The sequence below is a fragment of the Narcine bancroftii genome, chromosome 4 (assembly GCF_036971445.1).
Source record: "Narcine bancroftii isolate sNarBan1 chromosome 4, sNarBan1.hap1, whole genome shotgun sequence".
Taxonomy (NCBI): Eukaryota; Metazoa; Chordata; class Chondrichthyes; order Torpediniformes; family Narcinidae; genus Narcine; species Narcine bancroftii.
Genome location: NC_091472.1, coordinates 17,074,030 through 17,099,941, shown reverse-complemented (window position 1 = coordinate 17,099,941; position 25,912 = coordinate 17,074,030). Strand labels below are relative to the sequence as shown.

Sequence of the window (25,912 nt, the reverse complement as noted above, 5' to 3'; positions counted from 1 at the left end):
TATCAAAACAGTCATCTATTTTTGGAATGGAATAAGCAACTGTTTTAGTTACTGAATTAACCTTCCTGTAATCTGTACAGAACCTAACAGTTTCATCTGGTTTTGGTACCAGAATACAAGGAGAACTCCAATCTGAGTTTGAAGGTTTAATAACATCCATTTTTCAACATATATTCCACTTCCTTATCCACGACTTTACACTTCTGAATGTTTATTCTATATGGGTGTTGTTTTATGGGATTTGCTTCTCCCACTTCCACATCTTGATAAAATCACTGATGTCCTTTTTGGCACATCAGGAAACAAATTTGTATATTTCAAAATTAATTATTTCAACTGCATCTGTTCTTGTGACTTAAGATGGCCTAACCTTTCCTCCAAATTTTCCAAAATTGCTGAGTTAGACAGGTGCACAGGAACCATGGTTCCTTTAAGATTATCCTCACAAGATTCTGTTTCCATAATCTTATGATCCATAATTTCCTCAACCCTGTCAACAACTAACACCTCTGATACAGATTGTTCTCCACTACACTTATCCTCATAATAAGGTTTCCTTAACAATTCACCTTTCAATTCATATCCACAAGCCATTTCTTTAATCTCCTGTTCACTTACTGCTTTGTCCCATAAGTCAATAAGATCTGTATCTTCCCTCTGTTGCTGAGCTTACTCTTTCCTTGACAAAGAGAAATCCTTACTCTCACAATTACCCTGCTCTTTCAAAACTATTACAGAAGCACTGGGCAAGTCTTTATCAACTGTGTTTGTATGTGACCTACACTAAAAACCCTGCTCCAATTTATCTCCCAAAAATATATCTATATTCTATCACACTATGCTATTAAGGAATATTAAAGCCAAAATGGTGGTAAAGGCTCTGGAAAGATTTTTCATAGTTTTTGGATTGCCGAAAGAAATCCAGAGTGATCAAGGATCTAACTTTATGTCTCGGTTGATTTATGAGTTGGGAATAAAACTTCATCTGCATATCATCATGAAACTCAGGGAGCTTTGGAAAGATTTCATTCTACTCTTAAAACTTTGTTGAGGATTTATTGTCTGGAGAATGGAAAAGATTGGGACGAAGATATTCACTTATTGTTATTTGCAGCAAGGGAGGCTGTGGAGGATTCAGGTTTCAGCCCTTTTGAAATTTTGTTTGGACGTCAGGTTAGAGGACCTTTAATGTTGATAAAAATAACAGTGGGTTAATGAGGATGTGCAGTTGGACTTGCTGGATTATGTTTCTAAATTTAAAGATAGGTTAAAAAAAAGTGTGGACTTTAGTTCAAGAGAATTTAGAAATGACTCGGGGTAAAATGAAGCATTTATTTGACAGGAAAGCTCAAGTGAGGAATTTTAAGACAGGAAGTAAAGTTTTGATTTTTGTTTCCAACACATGACAATCCTTTGAGAGCTAAATTTTCTGGACGTTACATTGTTAAATCAAAACTATTTTGTTAACACTCCAGATCGAACAATTGTACCAGTAGAAAAAGGTGTTTATCTCATCATGGAGTTATACATCCACAAAAGGAATAACTATGTGTAATATTTGATTGTGGAGCATCATTTCAAGGAGTTTCATTGAATTCTCAACGTTTACAAGGTTCAGACTTAACCAGTACATTAATAGGTGCTCTGATAAGATTTTTTAAAGAGCCTATGGACCCCAAAACCCAGCAGCAAGCAATAGATATTCATATTTTCATATCGATCCTATATGTGATAAATGTCAATTGGAAATAGCTTCCCTTACACATATGTTTTGGTCCTGTCCCTCTTTACAGAATTATTGGAAGGAAATTTTTTCCATTATATCTACCGTTTTGAATATTGATTTACAACCACATCCCATTACTGCAATTTTTGGATTTGACTTATTTATCTCTTCCTGTGGATCGTATGATTGCTTTTCTTACACTAATGGCTAGAAGATCTATACTATTGAATTGGAAAGAGGTTAATCCTCCCACTGTTTTCCAATGGTTTACCCAAACTAAACTATGTTTAAATTTAGAGAAAATTAGAAACTCTGTCTATGAATCCCCTTCTAAGTTTGAGTTAACCTAGCGACCATTTATTCAATATTTTCATTTGTGGTGAGTTGATCTGGCTCTGTTTTCTTTTTATGATTATGTATGATAATTGGGCTGTTAGATGAGATCGGAGTGATCGGCGTGGTTTAGCTATATTGGTAGGTTTTTTTTTAAGTTTTTAATTCAGATTTGTTTTTTCTTCCTTTTTGGGTTTTTTTTTCTCTCTTTTTTTATATATTTTTATTAATTATATCATTTTTTTTAGAGATAGTTCATACTCTAAACTGATCTAAAAAAAATTTTTATGATATATTTTTATTCTGCAATATTATTGTTTAATATCTCTGTATTAATTCATTATTTACTATGTATTTTTCATATCTCTTTGAACTGTATGTGTTTATAAATTATAATAGTAATAAAAAGATTGGAAAAGAAAGATATTCACCAAGACAAATGGTTACTTAAACAAAAGTTGCTTTTAACTATCTTTAAACATGAAAATAGAAACAAACTTTAACTTATATATTATTATTAACTTACTTAACTTAACCTAACCTAACACCCTTCTAATTCTAAGCACACGTGTGTGTAATGTGTGATAAGTTTATAAAAGTTCTTTGGTTCATAGTCCAATTTCACTTCTCCTTCTTCCAAGTTCACTGGTTGCAGGCAATTCTTATACTGTGCACAGAATTTAACATGTATAAAGTTCACCAGGCTTTGGTGCTCAAAAGGTAAATGGTTACCGCTCAGGAAGGTTCTTGTAGGTTTTGTCGAGAGAGATGTATTGTTCCAGGACATCCACAACTGAGGTACTTCCCTCAGTCACCTCAGGGTCTTGCTGACGAAACTTGCCCCATCAGGGTTCTCCAGATAATAACCTCTTTATTTCAGGTTACCACAGAGTTCCTTTCAGTTTCTCTTATTCCAAGTGAAACAATAGACAGCCAGTCTTCTAGCCATTTTCCACTCTGGAGCTTCTGCTTCAGTTCCAGCAAGCTTCTGTTGCTTGTCACAGCTGTCTCTCTCTCTCTCTCTCTCTCACACACACACACACTCTCTGACCCTCAGTCAGAGTCCGCTTTTTTCCCACTGCTTGCAAAATCCACCTGACCTTCTCCATCAAACAATAGGAGTCAGTCCTCTGGTTCATCAGTTGTTTTTAGGTAAACAAGAATGCATCAGTGACCTCTCTGAGCACTCTTGTGAAAAGCCATCATGTCTCTGCTGTTACTTTAAAGACAATAGTCCATTTGTTCCACAACATCAGTCCAATTAACACCTACATGTGACGTCTCCATAGGCATTCTTCAAAATTACTATAAAGTCACTCTGGATATAACTGTATAACCATATAACCACTTACAGCACAGAACAGGCTAGTTCAGCCCTACTAGTCCATGCCGTAACAAATCCCCACCCTCCTAGTCCCACTGACCAGCACCCGGTCCATACCCCTCCAGTCCTCTCCTATCTATGTAACTATCTAGTCTTTCCTTAAATGCAAACAATGATCCCGCCTCAACCACGCCTGTCAGAAGCTCATTCCACATCCCTACCACCCTTTGCGTAAAGAAATTTCCTCTCATGTTCCCCTTATAATTTTCCCCCTTCAATCTTAAACCATGCCCTCTAGTTTGAATCTCCCCCACTCTTAATTGAAAAAGCCTATCCACGTTTACTCTGTCTGTCCCTTTTAAAATCTTAAACACCTCTATCAAGTCCCCTCTCAATCTTCTACGCTCCAGAGAAAAAAGCCCCAGTCTGCACAACCTTTCCCTGTAACTCAAACCTTGAAATCCTGTCAACATTCTCGTGAACCTTCTCTGCATTCTCTCTATTTTGTTTATATCTTTCCTATAATTTGGTGACCAAAACTGTACACAGTACTCCAAATTTGGCCTCACCAATGCCTTGTACAATTTCATCATAACCTCCCTACTCTTGAATTCAATACTCCGATTTATGAAGGCCAACATTCCAAATGCCTTCTTCACCACACCATACTGAATTCTCCAGTATTTCAAATAAGATCTGTGTTTAAAGTGTTCCTAGGTAACCTACTCTAACTTTTCCCAATTCATCTCCCAAAAATATTTCTATATATTCTGTCACACTATTGTGATTGCAGCAGATATTGAAGCGATATTTCATCAAGTGAAAGTACCAGCAGAAGATCGTGATTTTCTACGATTATTATGGTGGCCTAAAGGCGATTACAGTAAAGATATAATGAATACAGAATGACAGTTCATTTATTTGGAGCCCCTTCATCACTGAGTTGTGCAAATTTTGCTCTCAGGAAATGTGCTGAAGGTAATGAAGAGCAATTTAGTTCTCAAACTATAAGCATCATCAGAAATAATTTCTATGTTGATGATTGTGTTACTTCAATGGTTTCAAGAAAAGGAAGAATAGATCTTTATCACGAGTTAAAAGAGATCTGTAATATAGGAGTTTTTCTTCCTTATGAAATGGATGAGTAACGGTCAAGATGTGTTGGCTGTTATTCCTGAGGCAGAAAGAGCAAAGGAGATAAAATATCTCGACTTGGAATGTGATGTTCTACCTGTTGAAAGAATTCTAGGAGTGCAATGGTGTGTTCAATCTGAGGTTTTCAAATTCAAAATTGTTTTGAAGGAATGGCCTTTAACAAGAAAAGGTATTCTTTTGATCATATGCTCAATATATGATCTTTTGGGAATGTTGGCACCAATAGTATTAACAGCCAAGAAAATTCTGCATGAATTGTGCAGAAGAAAATTTGGATGGGATGAAGTTATACCAGATTCCCTCACACAAGATTGGATGAATTGGATTAAGAGTCTTAAAATATTACAAAATTTTGAAGTCGACATGTTTTAAACCAAAAGACTTTGGAATTGTCACATTTGCTCAGTTACACCATTCTGATGATGAAAGCGAAGATGGTTTTGGTCCTGTCAGTTATTTACTTCTGCAAAATAATCAAGAGCGAATACAATTGTGGATTTGTAATGGGAAAGGACAGAGGAGCTTCATTAAAGCCAGTCACCATACCTCGAATGGAATTCACTGCTGCTACTCTGGCGAGCAAAATGGATACTGCGTTAAGAAGAGAATTACAGATGGAGTTAGCAGTTTCTGTGTTTTGGTCTGATAGTACATCAGTGCCTAAATACATTAATAACAAAACCATGAGGTTTCGTACTTTTGTGATTAACAGAATTAATGAGATCGAGAAGGTTTCACATGTTAATCAATGGATATATGTTAAAATAGTGGATAATCCAGCTGACGGCTTCACAAGGATCAAAAGTTAAATTGTTTCTGAAAAGAGCCAACACCTGGGTATTCAGTCCTCAATTTCTTTTGCAATCTCAAGAAGTTAAAGGAAATTTCTATGGAGGATCCAGAAATCCAAAACACTAAGGTGAATACTATTCAAATATCTAATGAAGAAAATCCGATTATTCAATTAATTTGCTATTATTCCCTGTAGTTTCATTTGAAAAAGACAGTAGCATGGATTCTCAGATTAAAGGCTATATTTTTACAAAGTATCAAGAAAGAAAATTTGAAGTTCCAAAGTTGCTATCTGACAGTTGCTATCTGAATTTGAGAATGCTGAATTAGAGATGATTTGTTTTTGTCAAAGCAAAGCATTTGATAAAAAGATATCAAATTAAAGAAAAATCTGAATGTTACAAAGGCAAGATGTGTTTACAAGTTAAATCCTATTCTTGTAAATGATGTACTAAAAGTAGGAGGAAGATCAGAAAAAGCAATAATGCCAGTGTAGCCGACCGCTACAAAGAAACACACACACACACACACACACACACACACACACACACACACACACACACACACACACACACACACACAGTGTAACAGGTTAAGCTCACTGTTTTATTAGGGCTGGAAAGGCTGCTTTTATATGTTCAAGTTCTCACCGTTTTTTTGCTGATTGACTGAGTCATCCAGATGAATAACAATAGCAGGCAGGAACATCCATGCATATGAATACCCTTCTTCCCCAGCCTGTTTCTGCTGAGTTAGCTGGGCAGCTTGACCAATGCCATTTTAGGGCTGTTGGTCTGATGCTGCCCCAGCTTCTACCCCCACTGGTTCGTTGTCCTGGGAGTTGCTTTAGCGATCTCTGTCCACGTCTGCTTCCACGTGATGTAGCGACCTGATGTCCGCAATTGCGTGCCACCACATGAACACCCCCCCTCCCCCCCAGAACCAGTGTTACAGTCTATAGGGTTCGTAGGTATAGTCTCCAAAGTCTTTTGTGGTCGGCCTCTGCATCGAGGTGTTGATGTCTCCACGAGTTCTGCTGGGTCTGTGTGGGCAGGTTTAAGTCTATCTGTAAACTTTTGGTTTACCACCGATGTCCAGCTCGAAGGTGGCTTCGTTGTTCCGGGTGACTTGAAAGGGGCCTTCATATGGCTTCTGCAGTGGTGAATGGTGGGGTCCTCTGTGTAAAAGCACATACTCGCAGTCTTTGATTTCTTTGGGGATGTTGGACGTGGCTTGTCCATGTCTGGAGGATGGGGTTAGAGCCAGGTTACCGACATTTTCATGCAGCCTGTCCAGGAAGGTGGTTGTCTCCTCCTGCTGTCCTCTGGCCTGTGGAATGAAATCCCCTGGAACTGTGAGTGGGGCTCCATAGACAAGTTCAGTGGAGGATGCGTGGAGGTCTTCTTTTGGCACTGTTTGGATGCCCAGTATTGCCCATGGTAGCTCGTCCACCCAATTGGGCTCCTTGTGTCTGGTCATAAGAGTGGTCTTGAAATGCCTGTGGAAACACTCCACTACACTGTTGGCTTGTGGGTGGTATGCCATTGTATGGTCTAGCTGAGCACCCCATAGGTTGGCAATGTCGGTCCACAAACTGGAGGTGAACCTCCAGTCAGAAGTGATGTGCTGTGGCAGTCCGAATCTTGCAATCCAGGATGAGAGGAGTGCTTTGGCACAGGACCTGGTGGACCTGGTGGCCAGGGAGATTGCTTTTGGCCACTGGGTGAAGTGGTCAACCACTGTGAACAGGTAGCGGAAACCCTGAGAGACTGGCAAGGGTCTCACAAACCTGCATTCAGTTGGCTCAAAAGACTGTGGGGGGACTTTGGTGTGTCACAGCATTTTGGCTGTTTGGCACTGCGTACACACCTTGGCCCACCCCCGGTCTTATTTCTGCAATCCATGCCACACGTACTTGCTGGCCACCAGCCTGACCGTAGTCCTGATGGATGGGTGTGCCAGCCCATGGATAGAATCAAAAACTTGTTGCCTCCATGCCGTTGGGACAATAGGTCGAACCTGCCTGGTGGCCACGTCACACAGGAGGGTGGTAGTACCTGTGCCAACTGGAACGTCCTGAAGCCAAAAGCCTGTGACAGCGGTCCTGTAATGTGGGATCTCGTTGTCCTGCTGCTGTGCCTCGGCAAGTGTTGCAAAGACCAGACCCATTGACCAGGGAGCATCTGTGACCAAGTTGTGCTTGACGTTAGTGGTGTACTCTCTGTTGGCGGGCTGACCAGGTCTCGGAGATTTTAGCCAGGGTGAAAGTCAGTGGTTTGTGGTCCGTGAAAGCCCTTCCCTCAAGAAAGTACCAGAAGTGGCGGATGGCAGCTCTCTATCGAAAGCACTATTCTTTAGTTCAGGGGGCCACAGATGTTTGCTGAAGAAAGCTGGTGGGTACTAACTTCCTTCTATCTGTTGCTCCAGGACTCCACAAATCGCTGTTCCTGAGGCATTGACTGTGAGGGCCGTGGGTGCATCTGGTCGGGGTGGGTCAGGAGTGCAGCTTTGGCCAGGGCTTCTTTGGTTTCCACAAATGCACGAGGTTTCGTCGTCCCAGATCAGGTCTTTCTCCTTGCCAGACATCAGGATGAACAGAAGGCGTATCACTTGGGCAGCTGCTGGGATAAAACTGTGATAAAAGTTTATTATCCACACAAACTCCTGCAGACCTTTGGTTGTACTGGGCTTCAGGAAGCTGTGGATGGCCTCTACCTTGTTGGGCAATGGTGTGGCCCCGTCCTTTGTAATCCTGTGGCCCAGGAAGTCGATGCTGTGGAGACCAAACTGGCATTTGGCCAAGTTGATGGTGAGGCCAAACTCCTGCAGACAACTACAGAGATTTCGGAGGTGCTGAAGGTATTCCTGTCGGGTTCTACTTGCCACGTGGATATCGTCGAGGTAGACAAAAGTGCCGTTGTCCTAGGAGTTGCTTTAGCAATCTCTGTCCACATCTGCTTCCACGTGATGTAGTGAACTGATCTCTGCAATTGCATGCCACCACAGTTGATGGAATGTCTGTGCCGCATATTTGAGCCCAAATGGCATCCTCAGGAACTCGAATACTCCAAATGGAGTGATGATGGCCGTCTTTGGGATGTCATCAGGATGCACCACGATCTGGTGATATCCTCACACGAGGTCCACTTTTGAGAATATTGTTGCCCCATGCAGGTTTGCTGCAAAATCTTGGATGTGCGGCATGGATTAATGGTCTGGGATGGTGGCTTCGTTGAGCCGACGATAGTTGCCATATGGTCTCTAGCCCCCAGTTGCTTTAGGCACCATGTACAAGGGCGAGGCCCATGGGGTGTCTGACCATCGAACAACACCCAACTCCTTGAGCTTGCGGAACTCCTCCTTGGCCAGTCGGTGCTTCTCCGGGGGAAGTCGTCTCACCCTTGCATGGAGAGGTGGGCCCTTGGTCAGGATGTGAAGTCTGACACCATGTCAAGGCATCTCCGCTGTGAACTGAGGGGAAAGGATTGCTGGGAATCCTGCTAGCACCTTGGAGAACTCATCCTCTGAGCTGTGGATGGAGTCCAGGTGCATTGCCAGAAACCTAGCACCCCTCAGTGCGATGGTCTGGTAGATCTCAGTGTGGACGAGTTGCTTACCCTTAATGTCCACTAAGAGGCTGTGGGCTCACAGGAAATCCGCTCCAAGGAGTGGTTGTTCCACTGCAGCCAGCGTGAACTCCCACAAGAAGTGACTGCCCCCAAACTGCAGCTCGGCCCTACGAGTGCTATATACTGCTGCTGTTGGCAGCCCTCAATGTGGGTCCTGCTGGCCTGTGCCTAGTGTCCAACCCTATCGGGGGTATCACGCTGACTTTTGCGCCTGTATCCACCAGGAAGCGTCTGCTGGACAGGTGGTCCCAAACATACAAGAGGCTCTCTTGGTGGCCAGCCGTCATGGTCATCAGTGACAGCTAGCCTTGTCACTTCCCTGGAACTCACAGGGGGACTGGCATTGGTGGACCTCGGTGCACCATCTCCGGTAGTAAAAGCTCCATCTGTTGCTGGACTCGCTCCTACCTCTCGACTGCTATTCCTTGCTTGGGACTGCTCTGGTCTTATTGTGGGACTTTGATAGCCGAGCACTTCTGTTTCTGTTTCCACAGAGCGTCTGCCCATGCTGCAATTTTCTGGGGGGGTTCGGTGAAATCCGCATCTGCCGGGAGCAGTTGGATGTCTTCAGGCATCTGTTCCAGGAACAGCTGCTCGAACATGATGCCGGGCTGCTCTTCTCCCAGGAGGGCCAGCATCTCGTTGATGAGTGCCAACGGGGATCTGTCTCCAAGCTCATCCAGGTGGAGAAAACGTGTTTCTCGTTCTCGCTGTGAAAGTCCAAATGTCTCAGTTAATAGCTCTTTGAAGGCAGCGTAAGTGCCTTCCGATGGTGGCCTCTGTATAAAGTTGGCCACTCTGTCTGAAGTCTGCAGATCCAGGGTGCTGACCATATGGTAGTACCGGGTGGTCTCTGCTGTGATGCCCCAGTTCTGGAACTGAGCCTCCGCCTGGTTGAACCACATGCCGGGTCGAAGGTCGGGAGCGTCAAGCCGACTGCGCTGACTGCAGCTTCATTCTTTATTGCTAGGTTTAGATGCCTTCTAAACCGTCGGGATCACCAATTGTGGCCAACCGCTAAAAAGAAACACACACACACACACACACACACACACACAGTGTGACAGGTTAAGCTTACTGTTTTATTAGGGCTGGAAAGGCTGCTTTTATACTGTTCAAGTTCCCACCGTTTTTTGCTGATTGACTGAGTCAAGAACATCCATGCATATGAATGCCCTTCTTCCCCAGCCTGTTTCTGCTGAGTTAGCTGGGCAGCTTGACCAATGCCATTTTAGGGCTGTTGGTCAAATGTTGCCCCAGCTTCTACCCCCGCCAGTTCATTGTCCTGGGATTCACTTTAGCGATCTCTGTCAGCGTCTGCTGCCCCGCGATGAACCAGCTCGATCTCCACGATTGCAGCCCTCCACAGCAGAAAAAATGAAACATCCAATCATCTTAACTAAAAAATTTCATATTTCTGAATTGTTTATTCAAATATACATGAGGAACCAGGTCATGGTGGTTATAATCATGTATTATCAGAATTGCACCAGAAATAATGGATACTTGATGCTTCGTCAATGATCAAAAGAATTATATCAAAATGTGTTATTTGTCGTTGTGCAAATGCTAAACCTGGACAACAAATGGCAGATTTACTACAAGACAGGGTTTCGTCTGATGAACCCCCATTTACAAGGTGGGTGTTGATTATTTAGGCCCTTTGCAAGTAAAGTGTTGAAAAGCGATACGGAGCTATTTTTACTTGTTTGACTACACTAGCAATTCATGTTGAAGTAGCGTCCTCTCTTGATACAGACTCTTTTATCAATGTTCTTTGATGTTTTATCACCAGACGTGATCAAGTGGAGGAGTTACATTCTGATAATCGATCTAATTTTAAAGGAGCTCAACTAGAGTTATGAAAAGCAATTCAAAATTGGAATCCACATCAAATTCATGATTTAATACTTCAAAAGGAGATTAATTGGATATTTAACCCACCTACAGGATCACATCATGGTGGTGTGTGGGAAAGCATGATTAGATCAATCAGAACATTCTTAATTCCATCTTGAATGATCAAATGTTGAATGACAATCTTCAGATAGTCATGTAGGTCAATAGTGGAGAAAATGCGGTACTGGGCGATCTGGTTCACCACATCCGTGATGCGTGGCAGGGGGTACGCATCCAGGAGTGTGAAGCGGTTAATGGTCTGGCTATAGTCGACCACCATCCGTAGTTTTTCCCCATTCTTGACAACCACCACCTGGGCTCTCCAGGGGCTTGAACTGGGTTCGATGATGCCCTCATCCAGCAATCTACGCACCTCACTCCTAATGAATTGCCTGTTTTCGTAACTATATTGCCGACTTTTGGTGGCCACAGGCTTCCAGCCAGGGGTGAGGTTTGCGAAGAGTGCTGGCGGGGCAATCCGGAGTGTGGAAAGGCCGCAGGATTGGCCCCGGGGCACGGGGGCGGGTTGCTCGGGTGCTTCGGGAGTGGGGCGATGGCAGACCGAGAGGGGGGCGTGGGGTCCCCCAAAGTGTAGGGACACCGTTTGGAACTGACACTGGAAGTCTAATCCCAGCAACACTGGGGCGCACAATTGGGGAAGGACGAATAATTTAAAGTGGGTGACCGTCACGCCCTGTACTTCCAGCGTGGCGATGCAATACCCCTTTATCCCAGTCGAGTGCGACCTCGTCGCTAATGAGATCCTCTGGGTAGTGGGGATAATGTCAAGTCCCCATCGGAGGGCCAGATCTGGCTGGATAAAACTGTCAGTTGACCCAGAGTCAAATAAGCAATTGGTGTAGTGTCCATGCACTTTAATCAGTTCCATTGCTCTGGTGAGGGGATGAGAGCATTGCTGGTTTAATGTTATTGAAGCAGTTGACAGGGGAGTTTTGCGCGATGACGTCACGCAACGGGATGACGTAGTCAACGCTCGAGGAGCAGGTTGGAGAACCTCCTGGAAGTGCTGTTGTGGCGGGTGAATGGTAAGTAGTGGGGTTTGTAGTTGCTTGCGATTGGCGGTCGGGCCCTGGCGGTCGTCAGCGATGGACGCTAGGGTGAGCACCTGGTTGGCCGCGGGGGTGGCTGCGGCGGCGGTAGCGTCGGCCCCGGGGGTGTCTGTGGCGGCGGCAGCAGCGGCGGTAGCGTCGGCCCCGGGGGTGTCCGTGGCGGCGGCAGCAGCGGCTGTAGCGTCGGCCCCGGAGGTGTCCGTGGCGGCGGCAGCAGCGGCGGTAGCGTCGGCCCCGGGGGTGTCCGTGGCGGCGGCGGCAGCAGCGGCGGTAGCGTCGGCCCCGGGGGTGTCTGTGGCGGCGGCAGCAGCGGCGGTAGCGTCGGCCCCGGGGGTGGCTGTGGCGGCGGCAGCAGCGGCGGTAGTGTCAAGTGTTCCGCACGGGGGCGAGAGGCAGGCCATCACCATGGTTGCGACGGTGGGTTGCCCCTTCCGGGTTCGGCGTCTCCGTGACGTCAGGCGTTGCCGTGCAGGGGAGCCCTCGCTCTCATTGGATGAGAGCTCTGGGGAAGAAGAGTTTGAATGGGATAGTGGCGGTTGAGCTTCACACGAGGCACTGTGTTTGCTGGCGGCCATTTTAGACCTACAGACTGCAGCAAAGTGGCCCTTTTTAAGGCACTTCTGGCACCTGGCTTTTCTTGCTGGGCACTGGAACCTGCTGTGCTTGTCCCTCCCGCAGAAATAACATTTCGGGTTCGCACGGGGCAGGGTAGCAGCAGCCGACAGGCCGTCAGGGGTAGGGTAGAAGGGCACTCTACTCACATCAGAATGTGGGGTCCAGTCCCTAGAGAGCTCGGTGGACTTTAAGGCTGCATCCTCCATTGTGATTGCAATCCGGGCCACGTCCTCTAGTTTTTCTACCCCTTGCTCGAGCAAACGCAGCCTCACTTCGTTCGATCGGAGCCCAGCCACATAGGCATCCCGGACGAGGTCGCTAGTGATCTCGGCAGCAGTTTTGTCCACACAGTTACAGTCCTTGCCCAATGCCTTTAATACTTGTAAATATGCCCTGCTGGACTCGCCGGGCTGTTGCTTCCTCGACGCAAGCACGAGCCGGGCATGAACTCTGTTCACCGGTTGATCATACAGTCCTTTCAGTACCTTTATGGCTGCGGTGTAAGTGGTCTCATCCTGGATGTTCTCGTAGACTCTCAAGGACACCATAGACAGCAATGCTGTTAGACGCTGGTTATCCTCCTCTACCTGAATGAATCTCAGGAAGTTTTCAAAGTTCAGCAGCCAGAACTTAAAGGCTTTGAAGGCTGTAGCTGACTGTGGGTCGATATCAAGTTTTTCTGGCCGAGTTAAACGCTCCATCCCTTTCAAAAAAATTCTTTTTGCTAATAAAATTGTAGAGCTCGTCGAAAGAACCAAAGACTTGTTGATCCAAACCAAGGCTTTTATTAGCAAAAGACCGGAGCTCTTCACAGGTGGCCGACCAGTCCGGAATGATCCGACCTGGCTAGGGACACAACCCTTTAAGGCCCAAACAATAGGTGTGGCTTAGCTCTCAGCCAATCGCTGTAAGCACAGTCTAGATACAGTAACTATATACACTATGTACATTGGTGATAGATCTGTACTATCACAAATGATCAAATGTTGAATGACAATCTTCAGATAGTATTGTGTGAGATTGAAGCTATTTTAAATGGCCATCAAATAACTAAAGTTTCTATCGATTCAAATGACATCAAGGCACTTACACTGTATGGAGGAGTCACGTGATGGAGTAGTGGCCGGACAGTGAACTACAGCCCTCTCCAGAAAAGTCGGGAAAAACAAAGGAAAACACAAAGGCACAGAAATAAAAGTTACAGAAAAGTGAGTATAAAGGTGGAAAGAAGATGGCGACAAAAAAAGAAAAATCAAAATCAACGGTAAGAAGAGAGGAAGAGAAGACAACGGAGAAAAAAGGTGAAGGCCTTACCTGTCCGAAGAGGCCCGCTGCGGAGAGAGAAACCCGCTCCCTCAGGTTGGTAAATAATGGACTACAAAAATGGCTCGCTGAGCCAAGTAAAAGTGCGCAACCGCGCATGCGCAAGGAGTCGCGCATGCGCGAAGCGCATGAAAAAAAACACACCGACGGGAGGGGGGACCAGCTGGGGAGTCGATCTCCACAGCCGGCAACGACAGCTGCAGAACACCTGCAGCAAGAAGAGACCACAGAAGACAATAGAAACAAGAAAGAAGAGAAGGAAAGGGCAACAAAGAAACAACAGATGGCCAACCCAGAAGAAGAAGAAGAGGAAGAGGAAGAGTACAGTGAAATAGAAGAAGAAACGAAAGGCAAGATAAAGGAGGTACTTTCTCTTATTAAGGGGTACATGGAGTCATTTAAAGAATGGCAAACACAGGAATTTAATGATTTAAGAAAAAGAATAAACAACACAGAAGAGAAAATGAATAAAATAGATATGACCTTAACAGAAATGGGAAAGAAAATGGACAAGATGGAAGAGCGGGCAGTAGCAGCAGAAATGGAGGTAGAAGACTTAAAAAAGAAATTGGAGGAATCTAATAAAAAAACTAAAGAGACACAAGAACTACTAGCTCAAAAAATAGATACAATGGAAAATTATAACAGAAGAAATAACATAAAGATAGTGGGCCTTAAGGAAGATGAAGAAGGCAAGAATATGAGGGAGTTTATAAAAGAGTGGATCCCTAAGACCCTAGGATGTCCAGAACTACAGCAAGAAATGGAAATAGAAAGGGCACATAGAGTATTGGCCTCTAAACCACAACCACAACAAAAACCAAGATCTATTGTAGTAAAATTCCTAAGATATACTACAAGAGAAAATGTACTGGAGAAGACAATGGAAAAAGTAAGAGAGGGCAACAAACCACTGGAGTATAAAGGGCAAAAAATCTTCATTTATCCAGATATAAGTTTTGAACTCCTAAAGAAGAGAAAAGAGTTCAATACAGCAAAGGCGATTTTATGGAAGAAAGGGTATAAATTTATACTAAAGCATCCAGCGGTATTGAAAATATTTATTCCAGGACAACAAAACAGACTATTCTCGGATCCAGAAGAAGCACGAAAATTTGCAGAACAATTACAAAAATAGACTGAGGGATGAAGACGGGTAATGAGAGTAAAAATGATCACGATTGATATGTATGTGGGTAAAGACAAAAATAGACTGAGGGATGAAGACGGGTAATGAGAGTAAAAATGATCACGATTGATATGTATGCGGGTAAAGAGGTATAAGAGTGAATAGAGACAATGTGCATACGTGAATGTATCTATACTTAGAGGAAAATATAGATAGTATAGACAAGAATTAATAAGGGAAGGTAATGGAATAGAGAGAATAAGGAGGGAATTAAAAGAGTGACCTTTGTGACATATGAAAAGTGAAATCTTTTCTGGGGGGGCTGGGTGGGGGGAAATAGCGGTCACTGCAAAATCAGTTGACGCTTGCGAGTGGATTCGCAAATCCAAATGGAGAGGGGAGATGTGGTTGTCCGACAAGGGATAAAGGACAACTCAGGAGGGGAAGGGGAGATTGGGGATAAATAAGATAGAAATAGGAGAATAAGGAAAATGTTGGATGTTGTAGGAATGTTGTCTTATAAAGAGTTGAAAATAAGAAAACAGAAATGGAAAAGGAGGAAAGGTAATGATGGAAAAACGGAAAGAGAAGATAAACAAAATATAAAAGGGCTACGCTGAACTATATGACTTTAAATATTAATGGAATACATAACCAAATTAAAAGGAAGAAACTACTAAATTTAAATGAATAAATGTATTCCATTAGAAAAAATAACATATAGGTTAAGAAATAATATTGAAATATTCGAACAAGTATGGGAGCCTTACATTAAATACAATAGCGAAAACCTACCGGGGACAAACATTACCTAAGTTGATGGAAGGAGAAGGAAAGAAAAGAATGGACTCAGTAGAATTTCTGGTGTATTTTTGTTGAATGACAACATTGTCTGACTGGCTTAATGCAACCTAGATCATATACCTAAAATGGATGAGAGGGTGGGGGGTGGGGGGGTGGCTTGGGAGGAGGGGGGGGGGAGAAAAAGTCACTGTATATGTGTGAAAAAGAAATAGTGTATATCATGGCTAATGTGATTTATGGTGTGAAAAATAAAAAATTTTTTAAAAAAAGGCACTTACACTGTATCATCTTTTACTTCTTAAATCTAAACCTTAAATACCTCCAGATCAATTTCAGAAAGAAGATATCTATGCAAGACACAGATGGAGATGAGTGCAGTTTATTGCGGATTTAATTTGGAAAAGATGGGTTAATGAATATCTTTCATTATTACCAGAAAGACAAAAATGATCGAAAGCTAAACGCAATTTTTTTATGTGGAGACGTAATTATTATGGACGAGTCTGCACCAAAAAAATTCTTGGTTGCTGGGGAAAATCGTGGATAAAGTACTGGACAAAAAAGATTTCATTCGACAAATGCGGATTAAAATCAAGACTGATTACTTAAATCGACCTCTTACTAAAATCAGTCTTTTACAAGAAGCAGAAAATGTTGTAATATCTGTAATATTATGTATTAGTCACTATTTTCTATTATAATAATTAGGGGCCAGAATGTAGAGGTTAAAACCTTGAGTTTATGATTTATGGTTGTTTTATGACTTTCCCTTTAAGGATTAATTGTATTGTAGAGTTCCATAGTTACTATGACGTCATATGTCATAATATCTAAGCGGACTGGGAGATCATTCTCATTCTAGGAATGGCCATGGACAAAAGTAAGCTCACTCGAGAAACTTTTCTTTGAATTTATCATTATTATTCATTATTAATCATTTTAATTTATTCATATTTGTTTGAAGTTGAGTATCATTATCATTTACAGTATGCTTTTTTTACTCATCGTTATGAAGTGCGAAGCTATGAAAATGTTTATTCGCTTTTATCAATGAAAAATTAAAGCTATTTACAGCTGCAATTATGAAGTTTGATTTATTTGGATGAATAAGATACAATTTGGAATATCGAGGCTTACTTTTCTTAGAAGATGACATGTTTTGAGATTGGGAAATATTAGAAGCTAGGAAGTGTAATCTACAGTACCTAACCCTCAGATCACAGGAAGTGCTGCACTTACACCCACAACTCCTCCCTCATCATAATTCGAGGCTCTAAAGCAACACTTAACTTGTAAATCGGTGGGGATCATCTGCTGCATCTGGTGCTTACATTGTGCCTTTCTCTACATTGGAAAAAGTGAATATAGACTGGGAGATCGTTTTGCTGAGCACCTTCCCTCTGTCCTCAGAAATGATGGGTATCTCTCAGTGGCCAACCATTTCAATTCCCCGCCCCACTCCTGCAATGACATGTCTGTCCATGGCTTCATCTACTGCCAATCATGGCCACTCATAAACTGGAGGAGCAACACCTAATATTTTCTCTGGGCACTCTCCAACTGGATGGAATTAACATTGTCATCACTGGTTTCTGCTAGACCACTCTCCATTTTCTCTCTCTCTTCCCTATCACTCTGTCTCCTTTCCTCCAGCTCTCCACCACCTTCCACCTCCATTCACAGAGTATTCACCCCAATTTCTGTTGTGCCGTCCCATTCTTATCTACCTATTACTTCTTGCTGTTGGACACTGGTCCTTCCCCTTCCCCTCCCCCACCATTTTGTTCAGATGCTTGCCTCCACTTTGCTCATACCTTGATGAAAGGCTCAAGCCCAAAACGTTGGTTAACTATCTTTAAACTTAACTTTATAAAGTATACCATGTCAAGTTTTTTTTGGTGGGGGTGGGTGAGGGTACCCGTAATATAATCGCCTCTCCTTTCTCAGTGTAGTGATCGCCATGTGGCCACTGTCTGACTTGCCAGGCAGGAGGTAACTGCAAATGGCCTCTCCTACATTACTGCATCTGTAGCAACAACATCTTGTCAGTGTTCCCCATTTTCACTGAGTTTGCTACGTCATGGTGCAACCGAGTCTCCACCAGTATAACTGAACAAGTAGGCCAGGCTCGTTAGCCTTGGTTGGCAGTTGGCCTAAGAGAAGGACAACTCTGATTTCAAACCCAGGCAGGTGGGGCTCATTAGCCTTGTCAGGCCATCCATCTAGGAGAAGGACACTCTGACGTAACACCTACAACCTGGCTGTCACCATTCTAGCTTGCTTGGCCATGGCAGATAACCCTGGGTGTAAAGGGTAGGGCCAGTGCACTCCACCTAAAAAATCCATTGTGCAGGCTCAAACCATCTTCCCCGAATTTCCCTTGCAGCCACTGCAACCAGGCATCTCTGTTGGCCTCATCAGCCAACAGAGAGCATGAGGCAGATGTGGACAGCCTCATTCCTAAATCTTTGTTCATGAAGCCAAGTCATGCTGATATATAAAGTACACTGTCAGACCTGCTGAGTTTTGCCGGCATTGCTTTTACTGTTACAGAGATATTAGTATGCATAATTGTTAATGGCTGAAAATAGGTGGTTTTAGTTGGTTAAGGAGTTGGAAGCTTTGATCAGAGCAGACTGAGTTCCAGCATTGTGAACGATCAGAAAAGGACAGAAAGATGGATTCATTGGGCAGGCAAGGAATTTATGATAGGACTGAGGAAAATGGCTTCAACCCCTTGAATCTTTAAACAGAACAAAATTTGCACATTTCGCATGACACACCACCTCATGCACTGCTAAACCAAAGCCATCCAGAAATTGGAGGAGCAACACCTAATATTCCTTCTGGGCATTCTCCAATCAGATCGATTAACATTGAGGTCTCCAATTTCTTTTAGGCCACTCCCCAGTCTCCCATCCCTCTGTCTCCTTTCTTCCAGCTCTCTACCCCTTACCATCTCTATTCAAAGAGATGTCTCCTCCACCTATCCCTTCTCAGTTTTTGTGCCCTCCCACCCATATCCACCCACGACCTCTTGCCTGTGACCCTGTGCTCTTCCCCTTGCCCCTCCCCCATCATTTTATTCAGGTGCCTGTCTGCTTTTTGCTCATACCTTGATGAAAGGCTCAGGTTGGTTATGTATCTATCTTTGCTACATAAAGAATGCTGCGTGACTTGCCGAGTTCCTCCAGCATTTTTATATAAACCCTTAAAGGGGCCAACTCGATGGTGACACACCACTGCAATAAGTTTTTTTATGGTTATATCATTGATGTTAGCTTAACCCACGACTGCAAGCATTTGGTCAAATTTCTGGAGCAATATTCAACCTAGAAATCATCGTAATCACATTCCACTCCAGGAGAAATCAATTTTCATATCCATCACACAGAAAAGAAATGCCCTTTGTGATTGAATTTCCAGGCAATCATGCATCGAATAGCCTACAGAATGAAATGTCCAGAATAGTTACCAGGTTTAGATTAAAATTACAAACCCTATTAACCATGGATGATAATGGGGATAAATATATTTTATCCCACATAGTTAATCCTGGAAGCTAGCAAATAATTCTTGCAAGATGCATGCTGCTTTTTAATGTGCTCAGTTTTCAGCCGCAAATCAGACACAGACAAAGACCCTTTCAGTTAGGCTTGCTCTTCTCCAGCACCTTTATGGTCTTGGCTTATCTCCAAATATATCATAGACAATGAACCATAGACAATGTGCTGAAGTAGAAATGAAGAAGTTGTGCAATTTTCCATGAACAGTCATGTTTAACACAACGCTATTACAGCCCCAGGGCAGTGACTTGGGTTCGAATCCGGCTCTGTTCAAAAGGAGTTTGTATATTCTCCCCATGTCTTGATGGGTTTTCTCTGGGTACTCCGGTTTCCTCCCAACCTCCAATTAGATGCAATTGGGTGATACAGGTTTCATTGGGCCAGAAGGGTCTATTATTGTGTTATATCATTAAAGTTAAAGTGAAGGGAAAGTGCAATAATATGTTCACGTGGCATTGATTAAAAATGATCATTAACAAAAGCATAACCTTCTTGGTCATCTACGAAAGAGTCCTACAGGTTCATTACTTCTAAATGAGTGAGCAAATCCATTCAGAAATCAGTACCTTTCAAGATGCTGCATTCTTTCAGTCCATGGCTTCATGTACTGCCAATCCATGGCCACTCATAAACTGGAGGAGCAACACCTAATATTTTCTCTGGGTACTCTCCAACTGGATGGAATTAACATTGTCATCACTGGTTTCTTCTCTCTCTCTCTCTTCCCGATCACTCTGTCTCCTTTCCTCCAGCTCTCCACCACCTTCCATCTCCATTCACAGAGCATTGGGGTGTCCGTCTAGATTTTGGAACTCAAATGTCGAGGATAGAAAATGCTAGATATAAAGTCCTAGGTGAAGCATCTGCAGGGCTGGTCTTGCATCTGGTGTAGGTGCAGGCCCACTTAGATAATGCCATTCAGCAATGTCATGAAAATAAATTGCACAGGCTTAACCATATAACCATATAACCATTTACGGAGCGGAAACAGGCCATGTTGGCCTTTCGAGTCCGCACCGGTTCACAGATTTTGTGCGCCTTCTTCAGGCAATGGTCCCGATGGGTTTGGCCCTCGAATTCCAACTTCAGTGGCTGAATTCTTGGCAAACTCCAAGAGTCTCTTCTTCAAATAAATTACAGCAGCAATCTAGGTGATTTTTGAACAACACTGTGATACCACCAGAGAACAATGCAGATGAATTGGGAAGGGCCAGTCTCAGCTAATGACTTAAGTACTTTAACATCTTTGAAATGGGGTCCTGGGTCACAGTTGCATAATAACTACTGATATAAATTGTAACACAGGAAGCATTCATCTATTAACAGATAATTTTGGAAAGGAGTGTTACATTCTTTTAATACAGGTTGAATACCCCTTATCTGAAATGCATGGAACCAGAATTGTTTCGGAATTTAGATTTTTTCAGATTTTGGAACACTATTTTAAAAATGCACTTATTCACTCAGACTTAAAGATACATGCATTTCCATGAAAATACAAGTATTTACATATGCACAAATTAACTGAAGTAGACATATATTGAAAATCTACATTCAATAATGCACTACTTACATCCGCAATGTCCCGTTCTCCAGTATTACGTATTATCTTATGGGATCACAGTCAAAAAGGTTTTGGATTTTGTAGGATTTTGGAATTTTAGATAAGGGGTACTCGACCTGCATTTTAGTATATGTCTTTAAATTAATCAAAGAATTGATCTAGAACTCACTTTCTTTCGATTAATACTTTAGTCATCATTGCAAGGAACTTCTCAAAATGTATATAGCCAGTGGGTTCTTCGCCCTCCACCTTTAAACAAAAATTACAGAAGAGATTTATTATCGTAACCAATTCAAATTACACCAGTATTTGATTTTCATTAACCTGCCTTCATGAATTTGTAACTTATAATAATATCAAAGCATATTAATCAAGCCAAAAAAAATTTAGGAATTAACATCATTCTTTTCAAAATAACTTACAATATATTTGCTGTGTGTCAAAATAATCAAATTGTCAAAACATAACTTTAAATGCCAATTTAATTACTAAATTGAAATGTTGGATACCAAGAGTCTAAACTAATTGCCTGTATTTGTATTACGATGTAAATATAATAAAAGTTTGTTTCCATGGACTTGTAGCATCTCCTACTGTTACATCACATGTATTATTATGTATTATTCCATATCTATAACCCAAGCAATATGGATTATCCAGAAGTAGCCCTTATTACAAATCAACTAATCTCATCATCTCTAACAAACATTTTGAAGAATATTTCTCACTATAAACATGCTTTTACATATCAAGGGCAAAATTGTTCCAACAGAAAACTTGAGGTCAATTTTTCACCCTTCAATTATCCACTAAATAGGAAACTGCACTTGTAAGAAAAAAATACCACCTACAAATTTTACTGACTGTATGCATTTCTTAATTTGACGTACATTGAATATGGTAAAAAAATTAGTATTTTGTTACTTTATCCATGCATTAAATCTAGATTTGAATTTATTATAACCAACTGATACCTCCTCTATTCCTCTTGCAACTACAAAAATAATACATTATTTTTTGAACAAAATTAATGTTTCCATAAAATCTAACATTGAGGAGGGAGAATTACTTAAAATGATACAAAAGATGCACTGCTTTCTGATTTTTAAAAAAAATCTACTGTACCTCCATCCATCACTCCCATCTCCTCCATAAAAAAAACATGAAATATAGCAGTAAAAGGACATCCATAAACTTTGCCCTGAGCACATAGAACTAAACTGAAGTGTATCCTTACATTCTTTGAAGGTTATTCCTGCAAAAGCTATCAGGCTGCATTCATTTTTAAAAATTATCAGAACAACTGGGTTTTAAGATCTAAAATGGAGAGCATAAAGCACTTGGCACTCAAGTGTAGAGAAAGCTGTTATCTCACCTCAAAATGATTTGAAGAGATAACCCAAACAAGAAGAGATCCCAAAATAATTGAGTTTTTATGCAGCAATATTAAAAAATACAAATGGTTTTTTTTAAATCTCAAATACACTTCTACAATGACTCAACAATTTAATTTAACAAGCTTCCAAATTATACAGACCATGGAATAATTATACTGAACATGAACATTCTGCTTCCTGGACACATTTGGGTGTATTTTAAGGATCTGGGGCTGCTGATCAAGCAAATCACCTTAAAATGTTCCTATCACATACTGTTGTTTTCTAATAACTTATTTTTGTAATTTCCTGTCATATTCTTAATTTGCTTCAAGCAGACAAAACCATGAAGAGCAACATGTCATGGAAAATTCATTTTCTACATTCACACTTAGACTTCTTCCCTGCTGATCTTGGTGTAGTCAGTGGCGAACATGGTGAAAGGTTTCACCAGGTCATTGTGGCCATGGAAAGGTTGTATCCAGGCAACTGGAATCCATCAATGCTGGCCGACTATTGTGGGACATTGGCGTGAGAGGCATCGAATGCTGAGCAAAAATTAAAGTCAGCTGTAAAACATTTTTAGGTCAGTTCAAATAATGCAGTGTGTCAGCATCATTATGGGATTAAACATGCTAAAATCAATAAAACGTAATTTAATGATTCTCCAACTTCCTATGTGATACAGCAAATCTGAAATTGTCTTCAGCTTGAAGTTGTCTATCATAATCCCCAATTTTCTTTCCAGAAAAATAAAATTTGTCTGGTGTTATAAACCCATGAGAGCTGAACTGGGGGAAGGATTGTTATAAAAGCCAGAGCAATGCCAACTGGATTGGTAGGAGTCTTGCGCCTAATTTTATTATCACTCTGCAGAGAACTGAGATTCACTGGTGGTGTGCTATACTGATGGCTGGCTCTGCCCCCATCTACCCATGGGCAATCCAGGATGGTGGGGGCCACTCGAGTGAGGAATATGAAGTCTCTGGGGTCCTAGCCTCGATGGTTCTACATCAGGACAGACCTCACCAACTCAGCAACTCCATAGTGACTGTGAAGGTAAACAGACATTCCACTAAATGCCTAATTGACACAGACTCTACTGAAAGCTTCATAGACTCATGGACTGTGCAAGAATACAACCTAAAGATGTATCCTTCCAATTATCACATATTCCTTGCGTCTCAGTTGCACCCTATGAATATTCAACAACATGGTATGGAACATTTGTCAAGGGGAGGGGGGGGGGAATTTTGTAACATATGCCTGTATGTACTTGATGAATTGTGTGCTCCTGTGCTGTTGGGTCTGGACTTCCTGTGTCACCTTAAAAGCGTGACCTTGGAGTATTCTGGTCTCCTCCTCCTCGTAATGGTTCAGAAACAGAGGGCCTCTAAATCAGAACTCATATGCAACCTCTCCACACTGAATATCGACCCCTCACCTCTCTTCCTAAATCTGTCCTCTGACTGCAAACCTATTGCTACAAGATTTCATACAGTCTGAGACACAACATCTGCTCGATGAAGGTATCATCGAACCTAGCACCAGCACCAGGAGAGTGCAAGTGGTAGTGGTAAAAGGAGAAAACAAGTTCAGGCTAGTAATTGACTATAGCCAAACTATTAATCAGTACACACTCCTGGACGCATACCCCCTCCCTCGAATTTTGGACATGGGTGAATGATATTGCACAGTATCGGGTCTATTCGACCATTGACCTGAAAGCTGCTCATCACCAGCTGCCAATCCATTCTGAGGACTGTCAATATACGGCATTTGAGGCTAACGGTCATCTCTATCAATTCTGGAGGGTCCCTTTCAGTATTACTAATGGGGTTTCCATCTTCTAGAGGGAGATGAACAGAATGGTTGATGAGTATAGGTTGAAGGCTACCTTCCCCTACCTCGATAATATCACCATCTGTAACCATACCTTGGAAGACCATGACCCCAACCTCCAGAGTTTTCACCATGTGGTGAAACCCCTGAACTTCACTTATAACTTTGACAAGTGCGTGTTCAGGACTAAACTTCTGGCTATCCTTGGCTACGTGGTGGAGAATGGCATAATTGGCCCAAATTCCGATAGGATGCGCCCCCTATTAGATCTCCCTGTTCCGAGGACCACAAAGGCTTTGAGGAGATTCCTGGGGTTTTTCGCATATTATGCCTAATGGATCCTGCAATACGCTGATAAGGTTTGCCTTTTCTTAAAAACCACTATTTTCCCCCTCTCAGCTGAAGCCCAAATGGCTTTTAACTACCTCTGAAATCGCACAAGTGGAAAGCGACACTTCGGACATAGCCCTGGCCGCTACCCTCAACCAGGTGGGCAGGCCAGTTGAATTTTTTCTTGCACATTAGAAGGCCATTAGCTCCAGAACCCTTCTGTGGAAAAGGAGGCTCAAGTCATTGTAGAAGCTGTGAGGCACTGGAGACACTACCTGGCTGTTGGGAAATTTTCGCTCCTCACTGATTAGCACTCTGTCTCATTCATGTTTAATAATGTCAAGAGGATGTGATGAATCTGTGTCATGCTGCCAGTCTTTCACTGTACTTAGTCTGCTCTACTAACATTGGTCGTGTATTATCTCTACCACTAAAGACACTCCCCTTGGCTATAACTGTGTACGCACCCATTATCATTCATTATTGTACTACTGAGTTTCTACTAATAAAAGCCATGATTCCTGGTTAACTACACAGCCTTCCATTCCTTCATTAACTGGCACTTCAGAGGGGCAAAACCAAAAATGACAAAATTGCTAGGTTGAGCTCTCCACTTACAAATATGACATTGCCCATCAGCCAGGAGCTCTTAATGGCCCTCGAGATGCCTTATCCAGAGAAAGCTGTGCCTCTGCACACACCAGCCAGCTGCAGTCTCTGCATAATGAGCTCTGCCATCCAGGGGTTACCTGCAAGGCTCATTTTGTCAAGACATACAATCTGCCCTATCCCATGGAAGATGTCAGGGAAATGACCAGATCTTGCCAGGTCTGTGTGGCGTGCAAGCCACACTTCTACCACTCTGCAAAAGCCCTTCGAAGGGCTCAGTGTCGATTTTAAGGGACCTCTCCCCTCCACGAACAGGAACGCTTTCTTCCTCTCAATCATTGATGAGAACTCCCACTTCCCATTCACCATTCCGTGTCCAGACACGTTCACTTCGTCAGTCATAAAGCCCCTTGACTCCATTTTCACCCTATTCAGGTATTCCAGCTATATTCATAGCGACTGGGGCTCATCTTTTATGAGTGACCAAGCTATGTCAGTACCTGCTGATAAGGGGCATTGTATCCAGCAGGACTACTAGCTACAACTCCCAGAGGTTGAAAAGGAAAATGCCACAGTCTGGAAGGCTATCAAACTGGCTATGAAACTGGCCCCACAGAGGCCTTCCAGACTCACGCTGGTAGGAAGTCCTTCCTATGGCGCTCCATTCCATTCAGTCGCTACTATGTATTGCGACCAATGCTACTCCTCACGAGGTCTTATTCAATTTTGAAAGAAGCTCGGCATGAGGAAATACACTCCCAACCTGGCTTACCATTCCTGGTCTGGTCCTTCTCAGGAAGCACGTGAAGAGAAGCAAGACCGACTC

At 42.6% G+C, this 25,912-nt stretch overlaps 1 protein-coding gene across 13 annotated transcripts in view; it reads right to left on the bottom strand.

Moving 5' to 3' along the window:
- Nucleotides 1–25,912, bottom strand: part of efcab2 (EF-hand calcium binding domain 2) — a 171,271-nt gene that overhangs the window by 52,541 nt on the left and 92,818 nt on the right. For all 13 annotated transcript variants that reach the window (XR_011355559.1, XM_069930852.1, XM_069930846.1 and 10 more), the window contains one exon: nucleotides 21,099–21,178. Coding sequence is in view for 12 of the 13 variants with exons in the window: in XM_069930852.1 (XP_069786953.1) it covers nucleotides 21,099–21,178 (80 nt within the window). In the remaining variant the exon portion in view is untranslated. The remainder of the gene's footprint in view (nucleotides 1–21,098; nucleotides 21,179–25,912) is intronic.